The sequence below is a fragment of the Maylandia zebra genome, linkage group LG19, assembly GCF_041146795.1.
Source record: "Maylandia zebra isolate NMK-2024a linkage group LG19, Mzebra_GT3a, whole genome shotgun sequence".
Taxonomy (NCBI): domain Eukaryota; kingdom Metazoa; phylum Chordata; class Actinopteri; order Cichliformes; family Cichlidae; genus Maylandia; species Maylandia zebra.
In genome coordinates this window covers 29,616,763-29,629,854 of record NC_135185.1, presented here as the reverse complement: position 1 = coordinate 29,629,854, position 13,092 = coordinate 29,616,763, and the positions used below count along the sequence as shown (strand labels likewise).

Here is a 13,092-nt window from a genome sequence, read left to right as displayed (position 1 = left end):
ACAGACATATACAGTATGTGGTTAACTACATCTGTACAATAGTCATGACAAAAAACTGGCACTGGTTTAAACTTTTAGAAGCATCAGGACAACTGATTTATGAGAAAATGTCATTTCAAGCAAGTCCCTAGACCAGGGTTCACCAACCTTCAACATCAACAGGGACATTTTAGCCCCTCCGACCGTATTCTGGGACAAAAACAGACACATGCGCACTCGTGCTTATGTGTCTGTAGTGCAGCCGGGGGGGGTGAATAGTCCGTTTATACCTAATACAAGAATAATAAGATTTCTTAATAAGATGAAGAGCTTTTTACTTTCAAGAACTGTTTTATAGATGCTATGAAGAGGAGGGAAAAAAATTGGAAATTGGAAAATTCATCAAATAGAAAATAGTCCACTTTCAAATAAATAAAACGCAGCAGTGGCCGAATAGTTTTAAAGTAAAAAGAATAATCGTGATAACTATTTGTCTGTAATTATCACTTCAGTTCATTTTAATGTGCTGTCATCTTCTGTTTTTCATCAAGCCGCAGGCAGCAATCAACCGTCCAGCCCTGGGCGTAAAAAAAATACAAAAGCTGATGGTGGAAAATATACATAGATAGTTATTGAAAAACACCAGAATATTCTGTAACAATCCAGCTCACAAAACCTTAAATACATGTGGACGAATCACCGGATACACACAGCTTGCGTTGCATGCCCACGTGATGTTTCGATGCACATTTAAGGCTGCCAGCTTTGCACCGATCCACAAAAGTCCTAGTATGAAACAAGTATGTGCAAATCTTTGCTTGTGGGTCATGTCGTAATGGCAGATTTAGTGCAGAGAACTCTGGGAAATGTGCTCTGAGTTTGGCTCGTAGGTGGTAACTAGCTGTCTGGTCTGGGTCAACTTATCGCAAAGTGGATAGATGGAGAGAGGCATCGGAGGGTTGCACCAGCAGAACTTTATTCCTGGATGCGCTAAACACAGTTTGCAGATTATTGCTAACATTTCGCTCACAACTGGGCCGGTTAGACTCTTTTGGCTGCAGTAGCTCCAACTATAAACATACTTTTCTCACTCTTTAAACTTCGTGCTGCAGATGTAACTCGCACTCACTTGTGCACAGAGAGGCCGTCTCTGTTTTCCCCACAACATTCAACCTGTGGCACGGAATACATTACCATCAGACTGTTTTCTTAAAGCAGGCTATCCCTGTAACATGCAAATTTTTCTTACTTTTATTTTTTCCGCCCAAAACTTGAGGGAGCCACAGCTGAGGACGAAAGAGCCACATGTGGCTGCCGACCTCCATCCTAAATCAAATTACTGGTTTTCACAGAAACACGAACAGATGTCAATGGCCCAGAATTCAAGGCAGAACTGATACACCCACAGCAAGCATTACGTATTCAAAGTCAGTTTTTTGAGGCTATAAAAGAGAAGTCAGACAGATCAGTAGGCATTACAACCAACACTGCAGTCATGGATAATCCACAGAGAAGGCCAAACGAGAACAATGACACACCGTCCAATGATATATTTAGGCAAGGTACGAGTTTCTTCCACAGTGACTCGTTTAGTCATCACTTTTTCTCCTCTTTTCTTTCCATTTCATCTTTTTTTTCCAGGTAGTTTCCTGAAGTCAGTGTTGCCTATTTTAGTGGAAGAACATTAGTTGAAATCATTCTTAAATATTTGCTAAACCTGTGTGCTTTTGTAGGATGCTTGCATATGAAGTTGTATTTGTATGAGGTCAGATAAACCTAAATATAGCTACAGTAAATAAGATGTGTTTTCTAATGTAGCTGGTTTGTGGCTTGACCGCAAACTCATTGCAGCTGTGAGGAAATACAGTTCACTTGTTCAAGCATGCCTACAAAGCAGAAGAAGCTAAGAAGGAAAATGTAAGTCAATTGTGTTTTCTGCCAAACATTGAAACATTACAATATTTTTATGTTTATTTACTAAAGGTGGATCAACAAAGTACCCACCGATTATACCGTTCCTTGGATTGCTGAACGCTGTGCTGTTGATAACGGCTGTTGTTATTGGAGTTAACTGTGAGTGTGAAAATTCACATTAAGTTTCGTTTCCCACTTTTTTAATTTGGAAACTTACTGATAAACTGCTGATAACACACTTTCACTATAAGATTTTAGAGTAATCATGTTAACACAAGCAGTAACACATCTTTTAAATAGAAAATGTTCTAGTTTGTTGATTAAAAAACTATTTTAGTTCCTTCTAAACAAAACTGTGTCAAGATTATTTTCCAGTACTTTGAAATGTGATTCAACTATTGATATTTTGACACAAACATTTTCAGGTGCCAAAGTCAAAGAGGGCTCCTTGCACATTTCCAACCCAGCTGTAACACAGCTCTTCAGTGAGCTCGACTATCTCCGAAGCAACCACAGCGATGTGATCGAAGCTGAAGAGGAGGCCAAGAAGGCGTTAGAGAGCGCGATCAACAACCACAAAGAAGTAAAGGTGAAAATTGAGCAGCTGAAGACCGTCAATGATGGTTATCAGAAACAGATGCAAGCACTGCAAGTGGAGAAGGCAAACCTGAAGTCCAATGTATCAGCTTTAGGTGAGAAACTTTTATCCTTATTTATGTTTTCCTGAAATGTGTTAACTGGAAAAGACGATAACTCTTTGTTTCTCTCAGAGGGATCTTGTGGCGGATGCCTCCCTGGTTGGGCTCTTTTCAACTCGTCCTGCTATTTCTTCTCCTACACCGAGTCCTCTACTGTCAAAAAGAACTGGCATGAGAGCAGAGAGGACTGTGTTAGTCGTGGCTCTGACCTGGTTGTGATCGATAACCAGGAAGAGCAGGTGGGTTTAAAACAAACAAGGATGACTGTAAAAAATAGGTGAGATAGACAGAAAGTCTACATGCCTAAGAGACCACAGAGAGTGATTAACATGGATTTAAATTCTGCTAATCGTAGAGCTGATTATAAAGTTCATATCGAGTATGTTTATCTTCATTTAGATGTTATTACCCAAGAACCAGCTGTTCTTTCTGGGTCACCTTTTAACAGAATAGACATCCAAAACTCAAACTACATGCAGTCAACAAATAAATTTAAAGAGAAATATATGTTATTAAAAAATCAAGTAAACAATTAGCAAAAAACAGCAAACAGTCATGTCAACATGCTATAATCTGCTTCCTGTTAATAAACATAAGGTACAGGTGATGGAAAAATTAAAAAATGTTATGTAGTTTAGTTTATTTATTTATATAGCACATTTAATTACAACAGTGGTGTTGACCAAAGTGCTGTACAAACATACAAATTACACAATAAAATAATGAATATCAATTAACATCAATGCCAAATAACAAATAAATAAGTAAATAACTCTCATGCAGCATTAAAAGCCAATGAGTAGAGCTGTGTTTTAAGATAGCATTTAAAAAGATTGAGGGTAGGAGCCTGTCTGATGTGGAGAGGCAAATTTAGGCAATTTAGGCACTGAAACCTCTCGAGAACAGGGTGACTGTATAGAAATTGCAGCTGAAAAAATACATTATTTTCTAAAATTATTGACAGAAAGGGAAGCTTTGAAAGAGGCCTGAAGCTTGCAAGAACAGAGGAATCGAGATTAGTTTCTTTAATCACAGGCTGCACAACACCTGAGTTAAGACTGCTATTAAAACTGACCACCTTGAGAATCTTTTTTAAGAAATGTGTTGGAACAACATCATTTGGACAAGATGATGTCTTTATGTCATTACAAAGTTTTTCCACCTGATCAAATCACACAGACTCGAACTGCTCAAAAACAGTAGAGCAGGTGAATGTAATGTAGCCACAAACTGGCACTGTACAGGTCAAGGTCGTGCCCTGAAAATGAGTTAATTTCTATATTGGTTGTTATAATTAGGTCATTTGAAAACTTTATTTTAGGTGTTAACTGATTCTTTTTTTCTTTTTTTTCTTTAGAAATATGTGAGTCACATAATCCAAAATATGAAAACCAGTAATAGTAAGTGGGAGAATGGATTCTGGATTGGACTCACTGACATGGAGAACGAGGGGAACTGGACATGGATTAATAATGTCACAGAGGTGCAACAAAGGTGAGAACAGCACCAATCATTTCTTCATACTTTTATGTTAAATCAATTAATTATATTATATATATTATCAATCAAAAGCTTTAGACCATGTCATGGTACTGGGTTGGTGACCCAGCACCATGTTGTTATTCTTCTTGTTGTGGTTATTATCTGACGATTTGATGTTTTTTATGTATTCTAGTTGAGAGGTTTTCTTCCTGTGCTTCCTTTGCTGTGTGCCTAGTTATCTGTCAGTGTTCTCCATCTGTGCTCTGTTTCATTTCCCTGAGTCTGTGTCATGTCCCTATGTCTGTGTCTGTAGTCCAGCCTGTGGGTTCCGGTTTTACTTTTAGGGTCTGTGTCTCTTGTCTCCTCATGTTAATTAGGATCAGCTGTGCCTCCTGTTTGCCATTCCTTGTTGTTCCTCTGTGTGTGTACTTATAGTGTGAGGTTGCCTTTGCTCGTTGTCGGTCCGTCTGCGTTAGTTGCTGTTTCTCAGCATGTCTCTGCTCAACATTCTCCGTGTCATCCCTGCCTGTCTCGCCCCATGTTCCCGTGCCTTTTGTCTCCTCATGCTTCCAGGTATCCCAGTGTTTAACGTTTTGTGTTTCAGTTTGGGTTTGTATGAGGTTAGTTTTCCCAGTTTAGGTTTTGGAGCCCCCCGTTCCATTTTTCCTGTTTTTGTCACTTTGCCATCACTGTAAATAAACGATCACTCGCATCACAGCCTTTGCCTGCATTTTGGGTCCTTCCTTCACAAACACCACATGACTGCCGTAGCAGCCATTTTTTTATTGAAAATTATACAGTTTCATGTGTCATTGCACTCTGAAATGAAAGCATAGTATAAATAAGCCCATCACACAAGCTGTTAACTCTGAGAAACATGTCCTCTGATTCAGTTGTGGCTTTGAGTCTGCCAGACCTCTTCCTGTCAGAGTTTTCCTCAGTTTCTTGCCTTTTGATGGTGAAGCAAACTGTACTCACTGACACCTTGACTTTCTTTGCAGTTTCTCGTTGGGAAAGACCTACATATTTAAATGTTATGATGATCTGTTTCTCTTCCATTGTTAATTGCCCTTTTCTCACCATTTTTGGAGCAACACACTAATTTCTCCAATACAGTACTGTTCAACTGATGCTCACGAGGTAATGATACCACAATGTGATCCAACACTGCTTTTATGCAGACAGAGGTGGTTGTAAGTAATCCAAAAAAGTTGGAACACCTGTAGGAATTAGTAGCACCAGCTTCCAAGGCTTCATCAACCTCTGTTTTGGGTTCCCTGATAAAGGCCTTTCTGTATAATTCTAAAATGTACATTGGGTAACCTTTTTTTCTTTTTTTTACCTCCGACAGTTCACCTGATGTGAACCTTTGTACCAATCCAAGCTATTCATTGGACTTGAATGACTTGAATTTCAATAAATAACTGAAAATATTGGGTGTTTTAAAACTTTTGACCGGTAGTGTGTGGTTTGAAGTTAACAATACATGATGCAATTTTCTTAGGTACTGGATGGATGGAGAACCAAACAACGGCGGAGAGATTGGAGAACATTGTGGGGTTGCAGTTCACTCCGCCTTTAATCCCTGGAAGACCCGCTATGATGGAAATTGTGACTTGAAGCAGTTGCACTGGATGTGTGAAATGTAAATAAGAAAAACTCTTTTCACTCCTGATATGATGCTAAAAAAGCATTTTTAACAAGAAATATTTTATCAGTTTTTGGGTTATTTTTCATATTCAAATTCAAATTTTATTTGTCACACACACACATTCAGAGTCTACAACAGTGCAGTTAACATTCTAATTACTTTAGAGGTCTGTGTGAAAATTATTTGTTATTAAAAGAAATTCCACTAAACCTAAAGCCAGCCTGGTTAGTATCAAGAAAAAAACTATTATAATAACAATTAACATTATTTTGGAAATAAAAGCATATAGAGTAAATGCTATGCAATAGACAAGTTGACATTAAACTGTAACACGTATACCATATGTTTTTTATGTGGATCTACTTTTTTTGCTATGGTAATTGTTTGATATGCTTGTTCTTGTGTCTTTTAATCGTGTATTTCTGTTATTTTTCTAAATAAATAAGGACAAATGTGGAAACATAAATATGGATGGTTAGGTTCATTGGAATTTGTAGGCAGCACAGAAAACATCTGTGAACTAAATCTGATTTTGCTAAAAAACTTGGCAAGTTGCTCTGAAGTCATGGCAAAGGCAAAAAAGAGAGACTGTTATTAAATGAATTTGATACAATCAATGTACACCCTTCACAAGTTTCCAGTCCATAACTGACATAAAGAGAGAAACAACCCTTCACACTCTGCTGATCTAAACCAGAGTACCTGCAGAACAGGGACCGCTGCACTGTGCTGTACCCAAAGTGGACTATGTATGATCATTGTATTTTATTATAATTATACAGCACAGAAGAAGGATCCTTGCACCATGAAAATGGCCTAGGATTTTATCAAAACTAGGCCACACAGCCATGGCAGCAAGACAGGTGCAGATAGAAATGCTAATTAAGAAAAAGTTTATTAAAGAAACATGAAGAAGAAACTCAAACTCACAATGTAACTGTCAGTGGTGCATGAACAGTTGGTGGATGCAGTGTTAGGTGCACAAGAGCAAACCAAACAGCAACCAAACTGCAGATGTTGCTCAGGGAGGAGAGAAAACTTAGCGCACGTTTGAATTCATGGCACATGCCAACAATTCATTTTTACATGAACATAATGTACTAACCAGTGCTGAACGTGGGCTTCATTTCTTTTGGACTTACTACATCTTATCTGTAGAAAGTATATTTCGTTTATGCAAAGATATTTTGACTTCTTCCTTTAAAAAATTCTAACTAAAATTTAACTAAAAAGGAATTTATCATTCAGCTCAGCAGTAGTGCCTTATTTTAACTCAGGGAACTTTGTCAAGGTCACTAGAACTCTTGCACTATCTCACCATAAACGTCCTGTTTCCATGAAGATTCATCCCATTTTCTGTATGTCACACTTAAAATCTTTCAAGTGCAGCTGACTTAAATCTTAAAAAGCGCAGAGCACTGAGTTTACAGAAGAAGTTTCAAGGCACACAAATAGCCTTTAAATCTAATCATGTATGATAATTATTTTAAATGACTGATCATTGATTATGCAGCACTATAGAATTGACTAGACTTTCAGCACATTCCTTGATTTCTTATAGAAAGTCAGCATATTACAATCTTGTGTATCATCAAATTAAAGGTTACACCAGAGATTACTTTACTTTTATTTTTGATTCACTTTTGTCACTGATAAAAGTTTGAACTGGAATTCAGTGATTAAGAATTAATCAGCAGTGAGTTGTGTCGACACAGCAAAGTGTCTTGCCAGATATGCATGTGACTGATATCAACTACTGGTTGTAATTTTAATGGTGGATTTGATTCACTCTTTTATCAAGAAGATGTGTGTGCCATCCTCCTTACCTCTTTTTAAAGCCATTGTTGAAAATTTATGGCAGTTACATAAGAACACAATTAAAATCCATTTAATAACATTCATATATTTGACGGTCTGAGGTGTAACCCGGAGCGGTCCTCAGCAGGAAAAGGGTGGAATGCCCACTCCTGGTCAGGAACAAGTCAAAGATCCTCGTCACCTCCAAAGCCCACCAGCGGAGCCTCTGCTTCACAACAGCAGCTGTTATTTTTAATTTTTAATATAATTGTTCTGTCCTGTTTCAAATTAAACATTTTATATGGAGATATTACACTCTGACTTTTCTTCACCCTATACTTCATTCTGCTCAATAAAATGTTAATATTGTCTTAAACAGTAATGATTTTATTTTTTATACTATAAAATAAAGCTATTATCTCTATATGAATACATATTAGCATCATGAAGAGAGCTGTGCTGTGCAACCGATTGAAAGAAGAAAATGTAATGCTAGGTGGTTGTTGCCAGTGTGCCCTCACTCGATGATCTTGTTCTGTATTTAATGATGCGTCTGGCACCAAACTCAGGATGTTGAGCCAACCGTCAGTAAAAGTGTTTTCACTTGTTCCCAGCAGAGGGCAGTGCAAGACAGTCAGAGTTTATGTGCCTCTTTTCTCTGTTCCCTTGACTATGATGCTTTAATGCAGACCTTCCCAAAGTGTGGGGCGCAGAGCCATTGCAGGGGGGGAATGAAATCACGGACAAACAGTATCCCACAGTTGTTTATGTTGTTGTTTATGTTTTTAAGCCCATTTTTCACAGAGAGGTATTTTTTGAAAAAATGTATTGACATTGACATTTGCCGTGTTGTGGCGTTAACGTCATTTCAACGAGATTAACGCTGACAGCACTAGTGGGAACACAACGAATATGACTGCACATTTACACCGACATCATCCTAGTGCAAAGACAAGTGGAAGCAGACAAAAACAACATGCATGCTACAAACTTTACCCGAGTCATTTAGACAGCCGTTAGCACATGATTCTCCTTATGGGGACCTGATATGTTTAATATTGTGGCGAGCTCAGACAAGGAGGAGACAGAGGTGTCGTTTGGTCTTGCTTCCCGTGAGCTAGCCAGGGAGCACAGCCGTTTATTGACATCTGCAGAAGAACACTGCCGCTAGCTAACTGCTCAGCGCGGCAACCGCACAGCAACAACAACAACACACAGAGCGCCCTCTGACCCCGGAAGGACACACCGTCTCAGCGAGAAGGCGTCACCTGTCACTATGGCAACATAAACAAAACATAACTGTACAAACAGAACCCCGAACAGCCTTGACCCGCTACATAGCCCCCACCTAAGGGGTCAGTCGTCCCCGACGACCCCATTACCCCACACAAAGTCCTGCAAATGTCCAGGTGCCTTCTTTTGGCGCACCGGCCGGGGTCACTCGGGTCAGAACATGGGGTGCCACCATCATCCCACTTCTGACACCAATGTGGCGAGCTCAGACAAGGAGGAGACGGAGGTGTCGTTTGGTCTTGCTTCCCGTGAGCTAGCCAGGGAGCACAGCCGTTTATTGACATCTGCAGAAGAACACTGCCGCTAGCTAACTGCTCAGCGCGCCAACCGCACAGCAACAACAACAACACACAAGGCGCCCTCTGACCCCGGAAGGACACACCGTCGCAGCGAGAGGGCGTCACCCGTCACTATGGCAACATAAACAAAACATAACTGTACAAACAGAACCCCGAACAGCCCTGACCCGCTACAATATGCTGCTGAGAATATAGCCCAGAAGAAGCGTATAGTATAGCTTTTATTTTGGAAAGAGCCATTTCTCTGTAATAAACTCTCTTTTCCAAAGATGAGTGATTCCTCAATCAGATACAGGTGTTACCGCGCCAGATCCGCGGGCCCGAACCGTAGTAAGAAAACCTCTGGCAGTTACTTGAAGGTTCCGTAACTGACTCGTAGCCGGCAACAGCTTACTATACAGGTCAACTCCGCTAGCAAAAAGATCGAAGGAGGCGTAGGAAACTGCTTCACCGAACTTTATTTCTTCTCTAAGGCACGAACACCGCGTACAGTGGGCTGAAACAGTTTACTCACAGCGAGCATCGCCGACACAACTCTGGCTGTCGAGGGAGTTATTATATTCCTTTTATTTATTTTCTTTTCGTCTCTTCTGTAGCTAACCGTTACTTTTTCCCCTTCTCCGCTCTCTCTCTTCACACACACACCAGGCAGTCCCGCTACACACATCCCGAATACATTTCCCATCAGGCTTCATCCTTAAAGGGCCATGCCTGTAACACAGGGCTTGCAAAATCGCTAGCCCGACGTCCCGGGGCTAGCGATTTTTCCAGTCGTACTACCAAAATCTATCTCTGCCCTGCCCGTCGGGCTATTGTAGGAAGGAAAAATATATGTCAATGCTTTTGCATTCTTTCAGAAATGTAGCTGGGTAATTATGTCATTGGCATCGGTGAGCCACTGTCAATATGTGACATATTGAAATCGCGTTTGAATTTGCGCTTGTTTTTTGCTTCCACTTTGCAAATGTCCAGGTGCCTTCTTTTGGCGCACCGGCCGGCACGACCGGCGGGGGAAAAGTCACTCGGGTCAGAACATGGGGTGCCACCATCATCCCACTTCTGACACCAATGTGGCGAGCTCAGACAATGAGGAGACGGAGGTGTCGTTTGGTCTTGCTTCCCGTGAGCTAGCCAGGGAGCACAGCCGTTTATTGACATCTGCAGAAGAACACTGCCGCTAGCTAACTGCTCAGCGCGCCAACCGCACAGCAACAACAACAACACACAGAGCGCCCTCTGACCCCGGAAGGACACACCGTCGCAGCGAGAGGGCATCACCCATCACTATGGCAACATAAACAAAACATAACTGTACAAACAGAACCCCGAACAGCCCTGACCCGCTACAATATGCTGCTGAGAATATAGCCCAGAAGAAGCGTATAGTATAGCTTTTATTTTGGAAAGAGCCATTTCTCTGTAATAAACTCTCTTTTCCAAAGATGAGTGATTCCTCAATCAGATACAGGGCTTGCAAAATCGCTAGAGAGCGACAGCACTGATTGGTGAGTGATGATAATTTGTGCACCAATTCCTCTGACATCGTCTTATCAATCGTTAGCTTACTATGCAAACATGACAAGTGAAATCTCCCGCAGCTTAAACATGTGAGAGGTTGATCGCGCAGAGAATCGCTGACCGTTATGTGTGTGTGTGTAAAAGCAGCAGGATATGTATTTTAGTTCTGCTGAGCCAAATAAGACAGGTCAGGGTGAAGAAGTGACAGCCAAAGAAAAGCTTACCACAAAACGGAAAAGTTATGAGAAATCAGACTATGAGGCAAAAAGAAAGTGCAGCTTTACGGTTTCATGGACAAAAGAATTTCTGTGGCTGCAATATGACGAGCTATATAACCGGGGCTGCACATAAGTGGTCCGCAGGTGCGCATTCGCTGTCCAAAAAAAAAAAAAAAAACGCGCACAAGATATGAAGTTGCAACGCGTGTTTGCATACATAAGATTTTCTGGAGGAGGACAGACTCTTAAAGTTTAGAACTCTTAAAGATGTCGAAGAAGCTCCTTTAAGCAATTACTTTGGTGTTCCTCTACCTCCAAAGAAATGTCAGAAGGAGTCCGAACCACAAAAGAAGCACGTATTCTCGGAAAAGTGGTTGCAGGAGGTGAGCTGGCTTCAAACAAATGATGAACGCACAGAGATGTGGTGTGGAATGTGCCGTGAAAATCCCACTATAGCGGACAAAAACAGTGCTTTTTATATGGACGCAAACGCGCGTTGCAACTTCTTATCTGGTGCGTCTTTTATTTTGACAGCGAATGCGCACATGCGGACCACTTATGTGCACCCGTGTAAATAACATGATGTTCTGCCGGGTGTGTTGTTGGTTTTCTCTCGATTTCTGAGTCGACAAGCGCCTTTGTTACTGGGACCAGTCACATTAGAACCCATGAGAAATGCATTATTGCTCAGTCTGCAATATCTTTCCCAGAACAAACACCAATTGCAAATAACATACTAAAAATAAACCTGAAAAATCTGTTTAGAACAGCTACTATGTTGCAAAGAGTGAACTACCATGGCAAAATTTAGCAGACTTTGCAAACTTCAAAAAGCAAATGGCCTAGATCTTGGTTCCACTTGTCTCTTACCCGTGACTTCAGTGGAAATTTCAAATTCAGGATCTGACACAGACTGATTCATGTCCTACACAGTTCTTACAAGTTCATAGAAATTTCTGTTCAATTAGAACCAAGTATTTGAGTTGATGATTGTAATTTTTATACAATGTTGTAATTTGTTTTTCAACAATTTTTTGATTAATGTTTTGTTTCCTTTACAATATTATACTTTAATGTATAATATTGTAAAGGAAACAAAACATCAATCAAAAAATTGCTCTCTTTTTTATTCGGGCTACTTACATTTATTTTGGGCTACCAAAAACTGAAGAGTCCCTGCCCGAAGGGCTACCAGGGATTTTGAAATTTTGAGAGCCCTGAGATATATTTATTTTTTTTAATTACTTTTGTTTCAGCAACATTAAATTTAAAAACTGTACTTTTGAGTTAAAATATATATTTATAATTTTAATAAATGACAAATTAAAAAGGCATGAACATTTTTTTGTATCGAAAAAATATCGAACCGTGACACCAAAGTATCGAACCGAACCGTGAATCTTGTGTATCGTTGCACCCCTAGTAGTTACATATGGTTAAAATGATTCAAATGCAGTAAGTATACACATTTTTCATATAAATAAAGTCTATAACTTAATTATTGTCTGTAGCCCACATAATTCAACACTTTAGTTACATAAAACATGTGAGTTTTGATGCTATGTACTGTATAGCCTGTATGATAAAATAAATATGTAGCCCAATAAGTATAAAATCCAGAAAGCTACACAACCCTGGAGCACTTCTGTTGTGTTTTGTACGTGCTTCTGAGTTTTTACGTGTTTTGGAGTTTGTACATGCTTTGTCTGTAGGGGCCACATAAATATACTTTTATTTATTCACTCCACATAAAATGTAATAAATAAATCATATAATACAAAAACTAACTATTCACAGTTCAACTTTTAACTATTTAATTTTTCTGCTTTTTCCTTTTAAACAAATTTAAAGTGAAACTACACAAAACACTGCAAACCACAACACAATTAAATATAAATTAAAATATGAAGATGATGCACATTCTCTGTCATATGGACCTGCATGAATAAACTTTCTGAATCCTTTATCATCCTCAACTGAAAATAGTTGTGGATGATTACTGTACCTTTCTAATGAGACTCTCTTTCTCTCTCTCTCTCTCTCCCTCCCGCTCTGTTCCTGTGCTACTGCCAGTGTAACTACCGCCCCTCCCCCCTCTTCCCAGTGCAAAGCACAAGGCTGTGGCTAATATTTTTCAATTTCATCCCTAATTTCTTTAATTTCTGGAAGCAGTGAAGGGTCTTGTGTGGTCTTGTGTTGTTGTTCGGTTAAAAAAAGGTTCTCCTTCTCTTTTTTGTACACCT

General features: G+C 39.7%; 1 protein-coding gene across 1 annotated transcript; it reads left to right on the top strand.

Annotated features, from left to right (window-relative positions):
* The first annotated feature begins 1,051 nt into the window (after nucleotides 1–1,051).
* On the top strand, nucleotides 1,052–7,827 carry LOC101465410 (hepatic lectin). The gene is made up of 6 exons (XM_004540674.4): nucleotides 1,052–1,541; nucleotides 1,963–2,052; nucleotides 2,319–2,585; nucleotides 2,664–2,830; nucleotides 3,949–4,085; nucleotides 5,578–7,827. The coding sequence occupies exons 1-6, from the start codon at nucleotides 1,475–1,477 to the stop codon at nucleotides 5,720–5,722; spliced, it is 873 nt and encodes a 290-aa protein (XP_004540731.2). The 5' UTR covers nucleotides 1,052–1,474; the 3' UTR covers nucleotides 5,723–7,827.
* Nucleotides 7,828–13,092: the final 5,265 nt, after the last annotated feature.

What these genes read in the sequence shown, in the direction of transcription:
- LOC101465410 (XM_004540674.4), top strand. Translation starts at nt 1,475, where the DNA reads ATGGATAATCCACAGAGAAGGCCAAACGAGAACAATGACACACCGTCC. An exon ending in TGTTGTTATTGGAGTTAACT is followed by an intron (nt 2,053 to 2,318) that starts GTGAGTGTGAAA and finishes AAACATTTTCAG; the next exon opens with GTGCCAAAGTCAAAGAGGGC. An exon ending in GTCACAGAGGTGCAACAAAG is followed by an intron (nt 4,086 to 5,577) that starts GTGAGAACAGCA and finishes CAATTTTCTTAG; the next exon opens with GTACTGGATGGATGGAGAAC.